This window comes from Vanacampus margaritifer, chromosome 19, assembly GCF_051991255.1.
Source record: "Vanacampus margaritifer isolate UIUO_Vmar chromosome 19, RoL_Vmar_1.0, whole genome shotgun sequence".
In the NCBI taxonomy this organism is placed as follows: domain Eukaryota; kingdom Metazoa; phylum Chordata; class Actinopteri; order Syngnathiformes; family Syngnathidae; genus Vanacampus; species Vanacampus margaritifer.
Window position 1 is genome coordinate 14953979 of NC_135450.1, and position 15623 is coordinate 14969601.

General features: G+C 39.8%; 2 protein-coding genes across 6 annotated transcripts in view; one reads left to right on the forward strand and one right to left on the reverse strand.

Annotated features, from left to right (window-relative positions):
- Positions 1-7756, reverse strand: LOC144039321 (sterile alpha motif domain-containing protein 12-like). 4 transcript variants are annotated; one of them, XR_013289406.1, is made up of 5 exons: positions 6830-6952; positions 4951-5103; positions 4711-4851; positions 4350-4444; positions 1-938 (listed from the first exon to the last, which is right to left on the reverse strand). XR_013289406.1 is itself a non-coding variant. In XM_077552537.1 (4 exons), the coding sequence occupies exons 2-4, from the start codon at positions 5069-5071 to the stop codon at positions 4428-4430; spliced, it is 279 nt and encodes a 92-aa protein (XP_077408663.1). In that variant the 5' UTR covers positions 5072-5100; positions 7287-7756; the 3' UTR covers positions 3918-4427. The 4 variants fall into 4 exon arrangements, 3 of the variants coding, with proteins under 3 accessions (XP_077408663.1, XP_077408661.1, XP_077408662.1); XM_077552537.1 differs by lacking the exons at positions 1-938; positions 6830-6952 and adding an exon at positions 7287-7756 and having other exon boundaries at positions 3918-4444; positions 4951-5100; XM_077552535.1 differs by lacking the exon at positions 1-938 and having other exon boundaries at positions 3918-4444.
- The window catches only part of scara5 (scavenger receptor class A, member 5 (putative)), a 23771-nt gene continuing 15492 nt past the window's right edge, over positions 7345-15623 (forward strand). Inside the window, exons 1-3 of one of the 2 annotated variants that reach the window (XM_077552532.1) lie at positions 7345-7643; positions 9390-9508; positions 11315-11443. In XM_077552532.1, coding sequence (XP_077408658.1) covers positions 7639-7643; positions 9390-9508; positions 11315-11443 — 253 coding nt within the window. In that variant the 5' untranslated portion in view covers positions 7345-7638. Of the gene's footprint in view, positions 7644-8003; positions 8052-9389; positions 9509-11314; positions 11444-15623 lie in introns of those variants that run through there. The other variant, XM_077552533.1, reaches the window with a different exon arrangement.

Genomic DNA, 15623 nt, shown 5'->3' on the forward strand with positions numbered 1-15623 from the left:
ACCGTCTTGTGTGGAACTTTTCTGAAAATACACCACGACGGCTCTCCGTAACAAACTCCATTAAGAAATGTGTGAATTTAAGGACGACGACGCTTACTTCTCTGATGTTCAAAACGACTTGACGTTCTCATGTTCTCACCTTAAGTGTTGATCATGCAACCGATGTTTATTTAGGAGAGTGCATCCCATTTGTGAATGTTATGTGCGCAAACATGAGGCATCTCGAATTTGCTGCAAATTCCTGTAAGTAATTTTGCATCAACTTCTATTTATGGGGTCATTTATTAAGCATTGATTGAACTTTGGTCCCGGTTTCCACTTTTAAATTGATGACTTGACCAGTTAAATACCGCCCTCTTGTGGCGACTTTTCACAGGGCTTCATCAGTGTCTATGATGTGCCACTTCATTAGGTACACTATCAAATTGTGCATTGACTAAGGTAATGCTGACTAAAGTTGATTCCTGTCCTAAAACATGCTTTGATAAAGGCATTGGATTGCAGGAGATTGTTGTCACTTGTAGGTCACCACCAGTACGTGCCAGAAATCTCTTCAGATCCTTTTTAATGCTTCTTCGCCGCATCTTGAGGACTTTTCATATGAATATGGAATATTGTTATCATGTGTAGGACACAGCCAGAAATCTTTTCCGCTTCTTTTAAATAAGGAAATAAGAATATGGGGAGTTTTTGTCACGTGCATGATGTACTTGCCAGAATTTTCCTGCAGCTTTTAAAATTGATGTAGATCTCATCACAACCAGCCTGAACATTTTTCAAGTGAAGATATGGGAGATTGTTGTCACATGTAGGGCATAGCCAGCAATTTTTTTTTTTAAATTGTTGCTCAAGGTATCTTTGCAGGCTCCCTGCATGGCAGATTGTTGGCACGACCACGTCTCAAATAGGATTCCCTTCTTGACATTATGATAGAATTCCTGAAAAAACAAGCCAGTCGAGGGTCGCATCATTAAAAACAAAACAAAAAAAACAAGATGACGGCGTGTAAGAAGAATGGTTGGAGGAGCAGAAAAGTCTCTGGGCTTTTTTTGGCATTTCAATTATCCAAAAGTCCCTCCTGTATGCCGCCGCCTGTCGTCCCATCAGCGTTAATGTTTTAATAGCGCGGGAACGTGCGCAGGCACGCACGCACATTTTGATTTATAGTCTCAGCTGCGCTTCACCGACTAACCGTGCTGAAATATTCATACCATATTTATCCACGTGAATGACGCCTCATGCATTTCCAAGGAGGGAGGAATTAGTGCACCGAGAGCGATGCATGATGGTCCTCAGCTTGACGCGTCACACGTCATCAAAGCTATCAACATTACACCTGCGCTCACACCTGACTTCCTTCATTTTCATTTAGAGAATTTTTTGTCACCTTGAGCGGGGTGTGGGTATTTAAATACTTGATATGGGAGATTGTTGTCATGTGTAGAACACATTTGGCACATGCCAGAAATTCCCACAGCTCCTTTGATGTTGCCTCGGCCTCTTCTGTTTCCTCGAGCAGTTTTTACATGAATAATATAGGGGAGATTGTTGTCACATATAAGACATACTCAGTACTTGTTAGAAATCCCTGCAGCTCATTGTCATAACCCATCTGCACACATTCAATGTGAAGAGATATTGGAGATTGTTGTCACATGTAGGACCAAAACTGCCAAAATCAAAATGAAATTAATGAATAAAAGTGAAAATAAAAATGAAAAAGTATATATAATTCAGAAATTAATGCAAAAAATAAATCTAAATGGAAATTTATTTATATATATATATATATATATATATATATATATATATATATATATATAAATTTCCATTTAGATTTATTTTTTGCATTAATTTCTGAATTATATTTTTAATATCCATTTTTATTTTCACTATTATTAATTTTGGCAGTGTTGGTCCTAGATAGGAAACTGCCACTATTATTAATAATTAATTATTAATTTTGGCAGTTTTGGCCCTAGATAGGAAACTGCCAGGGCTTGTCAGAAGATTCATGATGCTCATTTTTAACGATGCTGTAGCCCTCCCTGAAGAGTTTTCAGACAAAGGGAGTTTGTTGTCACTTGTTGGAGGACATAGCCAGTTCTTGCCCAAAAAAAAAAAAAACCTTATTCCTTTTTGATGTTGCTTTTTCACAGTAGAGCTAAGATAGAGCACAGCAAACAGACTAAAATGCCTTCCCGTCATACGCTAGTTTCCTCGTAATTCACGGCACTATTGGAATTCCAATGAGGGGGGTGGAAGGGCTGTTATTATTGATCGGACCGACGGCAGCGCAATAAATCTGCGACCGCTCGGTACGTCTGCGTAAGGAATGAATCTTTGATACAAATGAGCGTCATCGCTTCTGGCCCAGGAAGCCCAAATGGAGATCAAATTGAGCGTAATTGCCTTCCTCGTTTCTTCTTCTGTGCGCTTACGCCACTAAAATGATACACTTTAGATAACTCCACATGGAGAAACTTTTCAAGTCAGATATCCACGAGGTCTCATTTAGAAATTGAGTGGACATTTTCAGGAAAGTGTGTGGCCAGCCTACGGGCGATATGATGTATGAATGTACTGGAGGGTCTATTATATGCTGTGTAAGCTCCTCATCTAATTAGCGCTTAATTGTCGGGTTGATTGGCGCGGTCCAAACACTGATCGATCAGCGTCCGTGCACTGGGACTCTTCATTAGTCTCGTCTGTCCTCCTTTAATTCATCCATATGTGCCGCCTCCTCATCCTCCCTGCACATTTAATACTTCCTGTGTGAAGCTGTTGATGTGAAATGACATTAACTCTTTCTCTGCCACTGACGTTAAAAGACGTCAAGTAAAAACCTACGGAGGGCCGCCAATGACGTTAAAAGACGTCATCCAATTTTTTTTTTTTGAAACGGGTGGAGGAAAGCCTTCCCCAGCTGTGTTGAAAGTTTCAAGCAGGTCTAGTGAGCCTAATGACTATTTTTGGCCCCTAGATGGCAGCAATGACTCTCTTTTGACAAGATTGGGTAGGCGTCAGCAGAAGACGTGAGGCCCGGGGCTAGAGTGTTGAGGGGACAATGGCTGAAGAAGCCATAATGGCGACCGGTTGCAAGCAGCTCACGGTCGAGCCGTTTTTTTCAAAGACGAAAAGCATTGACCAACGCTATAAAGAGCACATTGATGACGACGATGATCATCATCGATGATGATGATGATGGTGACTCCGAGGTTGACGGCGAAGTTGGAAGCGTTGATGCGGCGGCTATGACGACGTCATAAAAGGTTCACGGGCTAGCGATGCCAACACCGGAAAACGCGGAGCACAACCGAGCACGCTCAGGCGGACGTTCAATCGGACGACGAAGAGTGCCCCGAGTCCAATACATATTCATCGGAGGAGTGGGTACAGTCTGCTACTTGCTATTCCCCGGAAAAAAAGGCCGTCTGCACGCGAAACGGACAATGGAAAGTGAAAGTAATCTGTTGTGCAAACCCTGCTCCCTCTCCTTGCACGCAGGAGAGCATTACAAAAAGAAAAACTGTATTTGAAACATCCACATAATTGTAAATAGTACCACAGTTGCACACATTTGTAAATGGTTTGAGAAATTGTTTTGTCAAATTGTTACACTGTTGAATGGAAATAAACGTATTTTGCAAACTAAAAACACTTTTTCATTGTTGTTGGTGGTGTATTACAGAAGTAAAGCACTATTTAGGTGTTTGTGGCATCATTCATGGACAAAAAGAAGTGTACAATTCACTAGAGTGCATGAAATAACAGTTTCACAAAAAGCTCTTTTTCTCCGCTTTTTGTTTCAGAACAGAGCATTTCGGTGAAAGTAACCATTTTCTATTGTTGATTACTGAAAAACGGAATAAGGTAGAAACAAACTTTTTTTTCTGATGAAAGATGAGAGTCCAATCTTTCATTTGGTAGGATGTGTGTTTCCATAGTCCAAACACAACATATTCTGTGGACCTTGAAAGATCAGTCAAAATGCTTAAATGGGCTGGCACTGGCGACAACCCGTTTCTGAAAACGTCTGGCAGTCAAAGAGTTAAGGTGTCAAAATGGAAGGAAGAGATGACATTTTTTATCCCATGTCTTCAAGTCCTGTTATTTAAAAAAAACTTTAATTAATCCAGACGCGCCTCCTTAGTTTATAAAAAATGTGACATTGTGTAAATGTTTGTGACCACTTGGTTGTCCTAATTCACCGCACAACAACAAAAGGAAGAATAATAAAAATAATTTTGATAACATCTATCTGCCAGGCTCACGTTTCACACGGGAAATGACTCCCCCCCCCCCGCCATTGATTCTTCTTCTCCAGCTAAGATGTCCGTCACCCTCACCTTGTCAGCCGATGGATAGATGACTGGATGAAAAATGGATGGAAGGGGCCGGAACCGGAATTGGAAAATGAACATCTGTTACGCCGGGAAACATTCTGTAAAAGAGAACAGGAAATAAGAACTTCTTTTTTCCCCCAGTCATTTTCTATGCGCCCCCACTGAGCTAAACACGGCATTCTGATTAATAATGCATTTGTTGAACGTGAATTAAGCCCAAAAGATCCACCCGTTTTTAAATCCATCTCAAGGGCGGCCATTTTGCCTTGTACTGATACTTGCTGTCGGCTGAAAATGACATGTAGTAATTAATTGCGGCTAACATGGCAAAAATGGATCCAGTCTCCCCTGCCCCTGAGCTCACCTGAGCAAATGTCGTCCAGTTCTTCCACCTCCTCCTGCACTCTGAGCAGCAGGAGATCCTGCAACATCTCCTGCTGCTGATCCGCCAAGTCCACGCCGAGGAGGTGCAGGTGGTGCTCCCTTAACCTCAGCAGCGCGCGACCTACAGTGCACCACAACAATTCATAACTGATATGAAGTCTCAATTTTTCTTGTGGAAAGACAAAATGATTCGAGCCAATCGGGATGGGGATATCCACACCTGAGATGGCGTGTTTCATCACGGCCTTCTGGAGCACGCCCACTAGGCTGGGATAGCACTTTTCGATCCACTCCAGCACATCCTGCACGGACCACGACGACACCCGCTTGGACGCTTCCATCACCGCAAAACCCCTCTTCGACCAAGTAGCTACTAGCGACAAGATGGAAAACATCATCAATTAAAGCTGAAAACGACATATAAAAAGGGTGACATGTTCCATAATAATATCAAAATTAATTACGCTTAAATCTTGTATTCTTTATGAAGTTAGGATTTTAAATAAACTATTTTAGATTGACCGTGAAGAAAAATGTTATGTATTTGCACAATACATCTGTATTGGATCGGTATCGTCGCCTCAGAAAAGAAACTAGTGGTATTGACTCAGGCGGTTATCATTTTAAACATTCACGACATTTTTTCAGGTACTATTACCATGCGTCACAGCAAGACCGGTATTGATTTTGAAGGCGATCCGACTCAAGCAATTTGAGGAAGCTGAGGTGAGAGGTCAGGAAGAAATAAAGATAGGAGTACAGTGCATGCTCCTTGTCAGCACTCTCTTTCTACCGAGGATCCTGATTGATTTTGACTATGTTACACAAGAGTGTAAAGGTCCCATTAAGTCCTTTCCTGCGCCGGACCAGCCCCCAAGACGATCATCTCATAATTTTTTACTTTAAAACGGCAAAACAAGAATACAATTGATTTTGCAGGATTAGCACAAGTTATTTTTAAATAACATTTTCAGTTTACATGACAGAAAAATCACATTAGACAGCAAATATTTAGCATGATAACCGATGATTTTCAGTGTCCCCACTTGAGGTCAGGTCGCCTTCGGGTGTGCTCGCAAAATTGGCCCACATGGGACAGCATTAAGATAAACCGAGAGTGAAATCCGCTGACATACCGGGAAGGAAAAAGTCATGTTTGCTTCAAGAAATCCTCCTGAGGGTGAAAAAACAGCTAAATTGTTGATGCGACCTTTTCAGTAAAATGTAGGAATGTCATTTTTTGTTTTAATTAGTGGAGACGCCATATTCACAGTGGACTCATTGGCATACACTGTGAAAACATTTAAAAGACTTTAAAAGTCAAGGTGACGGTGAAGAAAGCAGCTCTTCTTCTTCTTCTTCTCTGTTTTAAAGGAGACTTTTTCTTTTTCACAATTTGACACAGTTCAGTCTCTGAACCTCTATGTAGCTTATGTATGTAGATGATGGATGTTAATATTTTTCAGTCTCTATTTGTTGCCGTGTCAATCGGCACAGGGCGTTTGTTATCACTATGGCTTGCCCATGTAACTTTTCGGCACTGTTTCTTCAATCAATCGAAGTTCATATTCGTCCTCACAAGGCCAGCCAACTGGCCTTCAATGACATCGCCATTACCGATGCAAGGCCGCCATCTTGTGGCAAGTACAGTTTTTTTTTTTTTTCAATGGACAACGAGGTTCTTGGGCAACAATTGTACACACTTTAATGGTTTAACTGCCGTCGTTGTCTATTAGACGCGTAAGATATATATATTTTCCCATTTGTTATCATATAAAAAGCCAAGCCGCCATTTTGCTTTCCTTGGAAAACAGCCGCATACGAGTCGACGAACAGATGGACTAAATAGTCGACAACATTCTGTCATGTTGTGGTAGTCAAACTAGGCGCCGAATTGCTACACTTAATACCATATTATCATTCAAGTGTCGCATTTGAAAATAATACCACAAAAAAACAAGCTAATCTTTTATGGAGTCTGGTGACACAGCTTGTCAATAACGAACGCATACCGTCTTGAAAGTTTCCAAGTCATAATAAAACTTTTTTTTAAACGTATACAAGTCTCTCTCTGTCTTTTTTTAAATATATATTTTTACCTTGTTCCAAATGTAGTGCTGGTGAGTGTTTTGTGGCTGTTTAAAAACAATGACGCCACCTTTCTTGCCCCAACTTGTCCATGAGGAAGGCGACCACCTGGTCGTGACCACACCTCCATCAGGTGTGTTCAAGTGTGCTCAGAATTGACAGATTTAGCGTTTTAAAAGAAAGTCTTCTTCTTTCTTTTTTCTTTTATTTTTTTCTCTCTCTCTCTCCCTCTTTTTTTCCTTTTTTAATTTTTTAAACATACTGTATTTAACAATAATTTGGTTTCTGGAGTGCCCGCCCAATCATCAAAACCTCACTTTGAAAGCCTACCCCTGGTTTAAAGCCCTATTTTGAAACCCCAGCCATAGTTCAATCCCTAATTTAAATTATGAAAAATTTGAAACTGTATTAAATAAATACAAACACAATAAAACAATCAAAAGTATAATAACATAAAACGACAGGTACCTAAATCTCATGTACGCCCCGCAGACGATCACCAGATGGCGCAAGCGTGCAACCCACGATAGAGTCTCTGTTCTCCTCCGGTGAAGAACTCCAGCTGGACTTTGCTTGACTTTTTGGGTCACGTGGACCATAGTGATGTTTTGGTGGAGGTTGCACATATTCCCCACTATAGTCCGACCGTCTGTTATTGTTGTTGCAGCGGGAGGAGGAGGAGCGGTCTAAGCACGGTGCGTCCTGGATCTGCCCGAGCTGTGACTTTTGGTTTATGGTGCAGTGGGGGGAAGGATGAGCCGCTTGAAGCTGTGATTTATTTATATATTTTTTGCTTTCTCCGTCCCCCAATTGACAGCTGATGAGGTGAGTAGTTTTTTTTTTTTTTTTGGCAGCCAAAAGTCTCTTGAACCTGAGTTAAATGAATAGGCCTACTACTTTCTCAACGTTCACACTCTAGTTCAGAGGTGGGCATCGAGTCCTGCAGGTTTTGCATGTTGCCCTTCTCCAACACAGCTGATATATGATCATCTTGTCAGCAAGCTCCGCATAAGGCTTATAACGATCCTGTTGATTGGAATCAGCTTGTGTTGGAAGTGTGAAACCTCGAGGACCGAGATTGCCCACCTCTGCTCTAGTTGCACAGGTGTACTCAATAAAGTGTCCGATGTTTGGAATTAGTCCAGGGAAGGATGGGGAAACTGAAATGATGGAGAGGGGTTACAATTTGTCATCAGTGCTATAGGGACCCACAACTACAAATTTCAACCAGATGTATGAAAAAAAAGGCATTTTATTTTTATATATTTCATATTTTAATATTTTTATTTCAGATAGCTAAGCGAATTAAAGTTACAGAGAAAATGGGGGGGACGGTGGGGTATCAAGTCCCGAAATTCTTTTAAAAAAAACCACCTTTAAAACTCCAATATGATATGTTTTCACGAGAAATGGCGGTTGGCTTTAGAGTGCCCCGTTGTTGCAGCATGGAAAAGCTTAGCAACTACCTGGCAGGATATCTTCCCACAGATGTATTTTTCTGGTTCAAACATGTGGTTATGTAGGCATAAGAAACAATGTGCAGATTTCAAGGTGACAAGAAACTAATGTCATTTTTACCATTTCTTTGGGAATTTAGGTCAAATATTAAATAGTTGATAGAGAGTTTGGAACTTTTGATTTGTCGTTGCAATTTCTGTTCTTTAAAAAAAAAACACTCAGTATTTAATGGGGATTCATTCTTTATTTTCAAATAAGAGACAGCAGTGTTCCAGATATTGTGGACACTCTTTGCTTTCCCACCCTCCTTTACCACACACACACACACACACACACACACACGCACGTAGATACATGGGGTATGTAAGCACACATGCAGGAACTATGTGTGCGTGGTGGGATCTCCTAGCAGCCTTAATAGTTTTAGTCCAAATGTCATTCTGCTTGCCTTAATGAGAAAGTCAGGACTGAGTGCTTTTAACGGCTTTGTCGAACCCCCTGCACATCTCCCACTGCGACAAATCCACTGTGGCCTCCTGGGAATTTTCGCCCTCACAATTGCAACTGTCACCTTAGTTTTATTTCAGAGTTTGTTCAGATTATGAAACATTTGTTTTCCCATAGGGAATCACGGAAATGCCCTAGAATGGTTGCTTTAAAGTAAAATGGCAGGCATCCAATGGCTTGTCAGGCATGGCTTCTTGAGACTTTTTTTTTGTGGGTCTTCTCAACATGTCAACAAGTGAAATGGGTTTGAGGTTGCTGAATTTTGAAAAATTCAGAGTGTTGCTCTCAAGAAAAAAAAATCTTTAAAAATAGTTTGTTTTTTTGCATCAAACCCAACTCAATTCTCATAAGATCTGGCTCATGTCAGGCATTTACAGCCTCTGATACACGCTCACACAGTTTGTCTTTGCCCGTGAAATAACCTCCCTCTTAATACATATATTATGCAATCCCAAATTCCCAGAGATATATTTCTTGAAGGCAAACACACGGAATGCAAGGACCAGGTTAGCTTGGACATCTTTCATTTTGTTTTGCTTGGAACGTTATCCGTATCCTGTATGAATTTAATCATTGTTTCATGGTGTGTCTGTGTTTGCATCCCAGCAAGAAGATGGAGAACAAGGCCATGTACTTGACTACGTATGAGGAACGGGAGAGCGCGTCCATGTACGAGGACGCCTATGAGGGACGTAACTTGTCCAAACTCAACTTGTGCGATGAAGGTGAGGAGGAAGAGGTGAAACCTTAAATGTTATTTTCTTACGAAAAATGCCTGCGTAAACGGGAAGTTTGCAACAAAATGAACCCTGGCAAAGTGCAGTTCAATGCAGAAGTTGCTTTGCTTCCTTAAACGTTTTTTCTGGGTTAATTGAGGCTAAAACGGTGTCACGTTAGCTTAGCTTGGCATAAATTAAGCAGAGAGAGCAGTTACCTTAGCTCTGTCAGGCATAAACACATTAAGTGTTTTTATTTTTTATTTTTACAGTGCTTCACACAAATAACTCAGCCTAGCATTGTAGCAGAGAATGTAGTAGGCCTATATCAGTTAGCTAAGCTATGTTAGTCAACAACACGCGTATACAGTATTTGTGTGCCACAGAACGTTAGCAGCTAGTTCAGTATAGCATTAGAAGACAGGGCAGCTCACTAAACTTGCTTCTTTGTGCTACACAAACATTAAAATAGCAAGGATTTTAGAGGATTTTGATATGTTCATTCCATGTTTTTTTCTTTCTAGAAATTCTCCATAGATTTAGCCATGCCATTTGCTAATCAAAAACAAATCCCTCTCATAGCTTAGCATACAAATGAAGTGTTGGCATTAGCTTAGGGCTTTGTCATTGACAAGTTAAAGTTCTTTTTTCCCCCCTGATGGTATAAAACCCACTACAAATAACTCTCACGTCTCAGTATGAAAGACTAGCGAATTATTGGATACAAAAGCTGGAGAACAGTTAGCTTAGCTCCTTCTATCTCTTTCAGTATGATGTGGCTAGCTTAGTTTAGCATTTAAATGCAAGGGAAACATTTATCTTAGCTCTGTCAGTCATGAATTAAATTGTTACTTTCTGCTACACGTTAAATAGATGTACAACACAACTAGCTTGTCTTAGAAGAGTATGGTAGGAAGTATTAGTATTAGCATAGGTTTTACACCCGTTTGCTAAGATAAGATAGCCTCCATTAACCCGAAAACGTTTACATTAGGAGGAAGTAAAGCCGCTTCTGCCTTAAAAGTGAACTTCCTGTTTAGCCTATGTGCGTGATGCCAATTGTCGTGTCATCTTCCCGACTTGCTGAACTCGAATTTTTTTGCGCCGCCATACATTCCAACCATGTGGCGCGCACACACACGCATGCTATCTGCGACAGCTGTGTTTGTCTTGCACCACATGAGTGTGCGCGTTCTTGTTCGTTTAAGGGAAGTGTGTATGCGTTTGTGTGGGTCACGGTTCAAATGAATTCATGCTGCTGTGAGGTCGCGCCCACCGTAAGATTTTTATTGCCGCGACGTCACATGGCAATGGATCAGGGGTGGGCAAACTTAAGTCCTCAAGGGCCACATTTAATTTCATATGAGTGAGTGCGCCCACAGTGTTAGGGGAGAGATTTATGTACTTTGAATCATTCAAGTTTGCCAGGGTTGTTAACAACACTCTTCTCTGTGGTGTGTCAAATTTAGAAGGCATATTTATTTTCACTTTTCACTTTATGGGACTTTAATAAACATTTGGCCTACAGGTGAACGTATGTCCAACATGCAAAGTGTTCACATATTGTTTTTATTGAACACATGGACCCAACCTTTGTCAAATTTGTTCCCAGAAGAAACTAATCTGATTTTTTTTTTTTTAAATCTGTACAGCATTCTTGAGAGCAGACACGGACGGGCCGGCCTCCAAAGCAAACTCTTAACGTGTCGCGTTATGGAAGCCAAATGTCTCATTGTATTGGCTGTTAGCTGTTAGCAATTGGCGCTAAACGCTTTGGACCGACTGTAGTTGTTTCTGCTTTTTCCCCCCGATCAGGTTCTGGAAAGCGGCGCAGGAAACAGGATCAGTGTTGTGCTCAGCTCAACTCTTTGCCTGCCATCAAGTACGCCATCTTGTCACTCTACGTGCTCGTGCTGCTCACCATCTTTGGGCTGTGCCTGGCAGGTAAAGTGACTTTTCCTTTTTGTTGTTACTAATTACGAAATATCGTAGCTTTTTACGTTTTGGGTGTGAAACACCAACGCGATAATTAACCTGTTGGTACCTAGCTAGCCAAATGTTCGCTTTCCGACACAAAGGAAACATCTGATGACAATAAGTTAATTAATTAAGTGTAAATATTGAATGTTTTGGTTAACATCTGTGTGTGTTTTTAATAGCTTAAAATTGTATATTTTTTGCATTCATATTTTAGCTGTTGTATTTTTGAATAACTTCAAATTGAAATATTGTTTTTGTATTACTTTATATTTCTTTATATAGTAGTTACTTGAAAATGAAATGACCATTCCTCATTAGATTTGACAATTTTTAAAATTATTTTTTAAAGTAGAATTAATTAAATTTTATATTTAAAATGATTCATTTTTAGTTAATATTGAGAAGTCACTTAATTAATTGCGATAAAAAGACTTTACAATTATGTACAATTTAGTTATTAATGGAAATTGTATTTACTTATATTTTATTTTAGTATTTGAAATTAATTGCGAATAGTTATTTTTTTCAAATTTATAAAAGGCTTAATTTATTTGATTAAATTATTTTTAAACAGAACCGTATAATAATTCATAAATAAATACAAATAACGTAATATAGAAGTAAAGCAAAATATATTCTAAAAAAGCAATATATTTCCAAATTAATAAATAAAAAAATACTTTCATAATTGCATTTAAAATGTATATATATATTAAGTAGTGACAATATGTTAACAAAACAAAAAAAATGCAATCAGATCACAAACAATTAGTCACTGGAAACTGATAAGGAGTTGTTAAACATAAACATACTGTTATGCTACATAATATATCATAAACATATACGTCCAGGGAGATCCATTATGGTTTTCTACAACCTCACATTAGCCTTGTGCTCCCAGAGGAGGCTTAGATTTCTTTTTTTTTCCTTTTTGCATATGTCTGTGATCAATAAGTTTGCACATGGAAATGGTTTCATGTCCATCTCTAATTTCTGTGCACATGACATCAGCCCTGCCTCGCAATGAAGGACACACGCACACACTCGCACACATGATGAGTGTAGGGGGTTCAATAGGGGGGGTACGTTAAGCTCATTTCCGTGTTACTGTAGCTGTGTGCTGTGCTTTAGCGTGGAGAACACACACGTAGGATAAACAAGTCACGTCCAGTGTAAAGTGAAACGCTAACAATGAAGCGAGAGAAGGCTGGGCTTCAAAAGTGGGGCTACGTTTTGGAATGTGAAGCCCCTCCGCCGCCCACCCAGTTGTGATGTAAATTCTAGATAACTGTACATATTCACCTCCTGTAAGTGTACATCATGTACTGTCGGCAGACACCGTGTACACCACACTCATTTTGAGTAGAGTTCCTCAGAGAAATGTTTGAGGCCCCCTGTTTGTCTATCAATCCCCTCATCCTCGCAATTTCCTGCTTCACGTGTCCCATTACTTTTGCTCTGGTTATGTGTAGACCTTTGCACAACAACGCTGCAACCATCCTTCGGTGAGAAATAATTTTGAGTGGTGTTCCTCAGGCAAGTGTTTGAGGTCCGTTGTTTTTCTAGCAACACTCTCCAAAGTCCACCCATCCTTATGTGAGACACCATTTTCAGTGGCGTTCCTCAGGGAAATGTCTCAGGTCAATTTTTTTTATTCAGCCCTTCTCATCACCCTCACTTCCGGCTGTAGGTGTCTCAATACTTATGTCAATGTAATGTTCACATGTATGTCACATATCGTCGTTGCTATGTGAAAAACACTTATGTCCATTATATGTATTTTTTTTTTATTTATTTATGTTTTTGGAAAGAAACTGAATGCAGACGTCCCAAAAAAATAAAAATAAAAAAATGGTGGGGGAAAATGGATTTAAGTGTTTTTCACATAGCAGCGATGATATATATGATTTCGACGACACCATTTCGGCGGAGTTCCTCAGGGAAATTTTTTAGGTTCATTCCTTGTCAGCCTCACTTCCTGCTGGGAAGGAAAAACCCTTGCTGGGTGCCTCATTTGCTTCGTAGACGGACCTTGTGTGTGTGTGTGTGTGTGTGTGTGTGTGTGTGTGTGTGTGTGTGTGTGTGTGCGTGTGCGTGTGCGCGCGCGACTTTATGGGTTTTCACCTTGAGCGAGGGGCCTCCTTGCAAATGTCAATGATGTTAGGAGACAAGGGAAGCCAAGACGATAGAGACATTGCGTACAAAGTGTGTGTGCGTGTCTGAGTGTGTGCATAGTCCGAAGGTATTTTCTTATTTAGGACTTTTAGATGAGCTGCGTGAAGAACAAGCAATCAAAGCAGCTTTTTGTGTGCCAAGTGGCTCCAGCACTGCTCCCAGGGGCCCCCCTGCATCCACGCTCATGTAAAAAAAATGCCCATTCCTGTTTGCCAGTTTTTTTCCCCCCCGATTCTTGTTTGCTTTTGGATTGAATTCTCACTTGACTTGTTGGGTTGCTGCACCAGAACAGCACCCCCCCCCCCTTGCCCGACCCTCCTTAAATTGGCCCCTTCATGACATGTCATTTTTATAGATAAGCATGCGGTGATGTGAAGCAGACATGCCAGATAACAGTTACAAATGTATTTGCCCTTTTGTCAAAAGTTCGATTCCCTGGTGACGCTATTTTTTGTCGTTATGATGACGGTGGGATTTAACAGCGGAATCACTAAAAAGCAACCAAATCCACCACTTTCCTCCCTGAAGGAAATCATGTAACATGACACAAGTCAAATACAAAAAAAGAAGAAAAAAAACAGTCAATGTGTGCAGTCCAACAAATAAAATAGCCAAGTGTACTTTACTGCCAGTTGTGAGATGATCAGATAGACATTTATTAGACCGATTTAGCGTATGCCCATATATGGTCATGTAGACAGCGCATGCTGAAAAATGCTAGTAATTGTAGTTAAAGAGCTATATAAAAAGCAGTCCAGTCCAGTCCGTACACTACTGGATAATCACTCGAGATCATCTTTTAGAGACATTAGACAATTTGACTTTTGGTGACTACAATCGGAAGGGAGGAAAAATACTCAGATTAGGCCAGATTATCGTTATGTGTGTACCCCACACTACTGGATAATCACTCGAGATCATCTTTTAGAGACATTAGACAATTTGACTTTTGGTGACTACGATCGGAAGGGAGAAAAAATACTCAGATTAGGCCAGATTATCGTTATGTGTGTACCCCACACTACTGGATAATCACTCAAGATAATCTTTTAGAGACATTGAACAGTTTGACCATTGATGACTATGATTGGAAGAGAAGGAAAAATACTCAAATTAGGCCCAGATTATCGTCATGTGTGTACCACACACTACTGGATAATCACTCGAGATCATCTTTTAGAGACATTGAACAATTTGACCATTGATGACTATGATTGGAAGAGAAGGAAAAATACTCAAATTAAGCCCAGATTATCGTTATGTGTATACCACACACTACGGGATCATTTTTTTTAGAGTCATTGGACAGTTGGGCTTTTTGATGACTTTGATCAGAAGCGAAGAAAAAATCTTCAAAGTAGACTAGATAATCTATGTGTGCCCCACACCACAGGATAATCACCCATGATCATAACCCATTTTTGGCACAGCTGACAATCAGGTATTTGCTGATTTAGCTTGGAAGGGAAGAAAATTGCTCAAATTAGTCATCTGCTTTAGAGTGACTTTAATTTGAGACGTCATATGTGTTTGCCTTGTGTCCAATTTGACGAGCCAACACACATGCCCACATACCTGATACACATGTGACACATCTTCGCCGCAGACTCGAGCCACTTTGAAGCTTTGTCCAAAAACAAGACGACAGAAGATAAAAGGCGGGCAGCGATGTGAACCAGATGTGAAAAAGTGCAAGAGGGCAAACGTAACACCGTCACTCTGAGACACTTTAAAAAATAAAAAAGACACCTCATGAGTTTAATGCTTTTCATCAAACGAATGCAGCACACACATATTCTCAATATCGTGTGTTATTATATTATATATATATATATATATATATATATATATATATATATATATATATATATATATATATATATATATATATATATATATATATATATATATATATATATATATATATGTATATATATATATATTATATTATTACACAAATTCTAAAGTT

What these genes read in the sequence shown, in the direction of transcription:
- LOC144039321 (XM_077552537.1), bottom strand. Translation starts at nt 5,071, where the DNA reads ATGGAAGCGTCCAAGCGGGTGTCGTCGTGGTCCGTGCAGGATGTGCTG. An exon ending in GATGAAACACGCCATCTCAG is followed by an intron (nt 4,852 to 4,950) that starts GTGTGGATATCC and finishes GGTGCACTGTAG; the next exon opens with GTCGCGCGCTGCTGAGGTTA.